This window comes from Entelurus aequoreus, linkage group LG15, assembly GCF_033978785.1.
Source record: "Entelurus aequoreus isolate RoL-2023_Sb linkage group LG15, RoL_Eaeq_v1.1, whole genome shotgun sequence".
NCBI lineage: Eukaryota > Metazoa > Chordata > Actinopteri > Syngnathiformes > Syngnathidae > Entelurus > Entelurus aequoreus.
Genome location: NC_084745.1, coordinates 17,268,608 through 17,273,607, shown reverse-complemented (window position 1 = coordinate 17,273,607; position 5,000 = coordinate 17,268,608). Strand labels below are relative to the sequence as shown.

At 35.6% G+C, this 5,000-nt stretch overlaps 1 protein-coding gene across 1 annotated transcript in view; it reads right to left on the bottom strand.

The window, feature by feature from the left end:
• The window catches only part of LOC133629866 (collagen alpha-1(XVIII) chain-like), a 91,226-nt gene that overhangs the window by 26,989 nt on the left and 59,237 nt on the right, over window positions 1–5,000 (bottom strand). Inside the window, exon 6 of the mRNA XM_062020911.1 lies at window positions 1–26. This exon is cut by the window's left edge and continues 49 nt beyond it. Coding sequence (XP_061876895.1) covers window positions 1–26 — 26 coding nt within the window. The remainder of the gene's footprint in view (window positions 27–5,000) is intronic.

Here is a 5,000-nt window from a genome sequence, read left to right as displayed (position 1 = left end):
GTGAGCAACAGCTGCTGGATGGAGCCCTGCAGGGGAAAGATAGCGATGTGAGGATTTGGACCACTCCGTCCATCATTAGCAGTTATTAAAAATAATTTCATTAGCTTGATGTGAGTATTTCCCACGCTGGACACAATATTTGACTCATGCGCCGTCCCTCCGCTGCTATTACAGCTTCCACTACTCTGGGAAAGCCTTGAACACGACGTCGGAGTGTTTTGTGGGAATTTAGCTTGGAATCTGTGAGGTCATCAAACTCATCCAAGCATGAGTCCAACATGTCTGAGCTGAGATGGAAGGGACGGCCTCGTCCAAACACACTGCTAGTGTCTCATTACTTTTGTCAGCTTTCTTTTTTGATTGTTTTGGTCATGAATCAACCATTACGTGGGTTATTTGTCACCAGCGCCAACAGCTGGAAAGCAGCGCAGGAAGGCGGGGCGCTTACTGGAAGATAAGATGAAGACATGGAAGTTGCACAGGGTTTCTCGGTGATGTCACCGCTGCATCACAGACCACTTCAGTGGTTTCCTTCGCAAATTCTGCCGTTTTTAAAAACACACGATTCCTGTTGCTGTTATGCAGCACCAGGAATGTCTGCCTTTGAAGAGCAGCAAGATGTGTGGCACATCTGGAATGTCAGCCTCTCTGACCAGGAGGTTGCAGAACAACCTCCTGGTGGGACGAGTTCCTAACCTGTGCCTGAAGCTCTGCTCACATTTCAGACAAAATCTCAATCTTGCATCGCGAATGACTGAAGGCAAACAGTCGGTGGACCTGCAGGACCCCATGGACCTGCTCCATGGTCCAACAAGAGCATGGTTCCTATTATACCGACCCAGGCACCCTCACCATCACTCACAGGCAACTTTTAGAGGCACGTCATTTTACTCACGTTTGATCAGACTTAAGGGTATTATTTCTTACGGGGAACCAGTCATCAAATTGCACGAATCACACTTGTCATTTACGGCCTCGTAAACGCGCGCCATTGTTTTCATCGTTCCGAAGGAAAACAAGGAACCCCCGAAACGCCACCTTTGATATGTGGGATAGCCAGCTCCTGAACCACTGCACACAAAAGGCTGTCAACATCTCATAACGTGCATACTTATTATTTTTCTGGACACCACATGGTTTTTAAACCCCTTAAGTCAGATTGGATTGAAATTTCTCACACAACTGTAACTTTATGGCCGGTTCAAAGGGAATTTATTTGTATCCGTTGGTAATCTTTTTTCCTTCTTCAAAGAAACCTGTTAGTTGTTTTTTTTTACGGTAAAATCTACATTTGTTGTTTTTACAGTGCACAAATGTAAATGGAAAAACAGTACCACTGTTTTTTTTACAGTAAATATACGGTAGTTGTTTTTATAGTGTTCTTGTGAAAATGGTAAAACAGTACCTGTTTTTTTTATGGTAAAATCTGAGGTTGTTGTTTTACAGTGTAATACTGTAAATTGGAAAACAGTAGCACTGTTTTTTACGATAAAATCTGAGGTTGTTGCTTAACAGTGTACTACTGTAAATGGAGCCACAGTTTTGTTTTGTTTTTTACAATAAAATATTGGCGATTGAGCTGCCTGTTTTTTTACGGGAAATCTATGGTTGTTGTTTTTACAGTGTAACACTTTAAATGGAAAAACTGGCGGCTTTTTTCCACAGTAAAATCTACGGTTTATGTTTTTACAGTGTACTACTGTAAATGGAAAAACAGTACCACTGTTTTTTTTTTTACGGTAAATCTACGGTAGTTGTTTTTATAGTGTACTTATGTAAGTGGAAAAACAGTACCACTGTTTTTTTTACGGTAAATCTACGGTAGTTGTTTTTATAGTGTACTTATGTAAATGATAAAACAGTACCACTGTTTTTTTTTTTACGGTAAAATCTGAGGGTGTTGTTTTACAGTGTATTACTGTAAATGGAGCCACAGTTTAGTTTAGTTTTTTACAATAAAATATTGGCGATTGAGCTGCCTGTTTTTTTACGGGAAATCTATGGTTGTTGTTTTTACAGCGTAACACTTTAAATGGAAAAACTGCTGGGTTTTTTCACAGTTAAATCTACGGTTGTTGTTTTTACAGTGTACTACTGTAAATGGAAAAACAGTATCACTGTTTTTTCCCAGTAATACTACATTAATTGTTTTTATACAGTACTTATGTAAATAGAAAAACAGTAACACTGTTTTTTTACGGTAAAATCTGAGGTTGTTGTTTTACAGTGTATTACTGTAAATGGGAAAACAGTACCACTGTTTTTTACGGTAAAATCTCAAGTTGTTGTTTTACAGCGTATTACTGTAAATGGAGCCACAGTTTTGTTTAGTTTTTTACAATAAAATATTGGCGATTGAGCTGCCTGTTTTTTTACGGGAAATCTATGGTTGTTGTTTTTACAGTGTAACACTTTAAATGGAAAAACTGCCGAGTTTTTTCACAGTAAAATCTACAGTTGTTGTTTTTACAGTGTACTACTGTAAATGGAAAAACAGTATCACTGTTTTTCCCAGTAATACTACGGTAGTTGTTTTTATAGAGTACTTATGTAAATGGAAAAACAGTAACACTGTTTTTTTACGGTAAAATCTGAAGTTGTTGTTTTACAGTGTATTACTGTAAATGGGAAAACAGTACCACTGTTTTTTACAGTAAAATCTCAGGTTGTTGTTTTACAGTGTATTACTGTAAATGGAACCGCAGTTTTGTTCCGTTTTTTACAATAAAATATTGGCGATTGAGCTGGCTGTTTTTTTTTACGGGAAATCTATAGTTGTTGTTTTTACAGTGTAACACTTTAAATGGAAAAACTGCCGAGTTTTTTCACAGTAAAATCCACGGTTGTAGTACCACTGTCTTTTTTTTTACGGTAAATCTACGGTAGTTGTTTTTATAGTGTACTTGTGTAAATGGAAAAACAGTACCACTGTTTTTTTTACGGTAAAATCTGAGGGTGTTGTTTTACAGTGTATAACTGTAAATGGAGTCACAGTTTTGGTTTGTTTTTTTTACAATAAAATATTGCCGACTGGGGTGCCAGTTTTCTTTACGGTAAAATCTATGGTTGTTGTTTTTACAGTGTAACACTTTAAATGGAAAAATAGTACCACTGTTTTTTTACAGTAAATCTACAGTAGTTGTTTTTATAGTGTACTTATGTCAATGGAAAAACAGTACCACTGTTTTTTTACGGTAAAATCTGAGGTTGTTGTTTTACTGTAAATGGGAAAACAGTACCACTGTTTTTTACGGTAAAACAGACACCATATGGTTTTTAAACCCCTTAAGTCAAATTGGATTGAAATTTCTCACACAACTGTAACTTTTTGGCCGGTTCAAGGGGACTTTGTTTGTATCCGTTGGTACATTTTTTTCCTTCTTCAAGAAACCTGTTAGTTTTTTTTTACGGTAAAATCTACGGTTGTTGTTTTTACAGTGTACTACTGTAAATGGAAAAACAGTACCACTGTTTTTTTTATAGTAAAATCTGAGGTTGTTGTTTTACAGTGTATGACTGTAAATGGAGCCACAGTTTTGTTTGTTTTTTTACAATAAAATATTGGCGATTGAGCTGCCAGTTTTTTTACGGTAAAATCTAAGGTTGTTGTTTTTACAGTGTAACACTTTAAATGGGAAAAACTGCTGAGTTTTCTCACAGTAAAATCTATGGTTGTTGTTTTTACAGTGTACTACTGTAAATGGAAAAACAGTACCACGGTTTGTTTACGGTAAATCTGCGGTAGATGTTTTTATAGTGTACTTATTAATGGCAAAACAGCACCACTGTTTTTTTTACGGTAAAATCAGAGGCTGTTGTTTTACAGTGTATTACTGTAAATGGGAAAACAGTAACACTGTTTTTTACAGTAGAATCTGAGGTTGTTGTTTTACAGTGTATTACTGTAAATCGAACCGCAGTTTTGTTATTTTTTACAATAAAATATTGGCGAATGAGCTGCCAGTTTTTTTACGGTAAAATCTATGGTTGTTGTTTTTACAGTGTACCACTTAAAATGGAAAAACTGCCAGGGTTTTTTCACAGTAAAATCTATGGTTGTTGTTTTTACAGTGTACCACTTAAAATGGAAAAACTGCCAGGGTTTTTTCACAGTAAAATCCACAGTTGTTGTTTTGTGGTGTATTACTGTATATAGAATCACAGGTTGATGTGTTTTTACAATGAAATATTGGCGATTAAGCTGCCAGTTTTTTTTACTGTAAAATCTGCGGTTGTTGTTTTCACAGTGTGCTATTTTAAATGTAAAAAACTGCTAGTTGTTTTTTTTTACAATAAAAATTACGGTTGTTGTTTTATAGTGTATTACTGTAAATGGAACCACAATTATTTTAGGGTAGGCTTAACTGCCAGGTTTTTGTACCATAAAATCTACGGTTGTTGTTTTTACAGCGTACTACTACTGTAAATGGAAAAACTGCCAGGTTTTTTTCACAGTAACATCTACAGTTTATTACTGTAAATGGAACCACAGCTCTACTTTAAGCTCTGCTTCTTCCTACTCCTTTTCGAACATGTTGAAAGGAGAAACTGTTCGAAAAAACTCAAACCATAAACCATGAACAATTATTTTACAGTAAAATATTGGTGACTGAGCTGCGAGTATTTTTTAGCGTAAAATCTACAGTATTTGTTTTTACAGTCTACTACTGTAAATGGAAGAAAGGTACCACTTTTCTTATCATGGTAAAATCTACAGTTGTTGTTTTTACAGTGTACTACTGTGAATGGGAAAAAACTGCCAATTTTTGTAATTTTTTTTTTACGGTAAAATTTACGGTTGTTGTTTTACAGTGTTTCATTGTAAACGGAACCACTGTAAAATTCTGCAGACTAAGATGGCAGATTTTTTTTTACTGTAAAATCTATGCTTGTTGATTTTACACTATACTAATGTAAATGGTAAATCAGTGCCTCGTTTTTGTGTAAATTTGTCAAAACATGCTGTGTTGCCTGTGCTAATAGTTTTCTGACAAAGACAC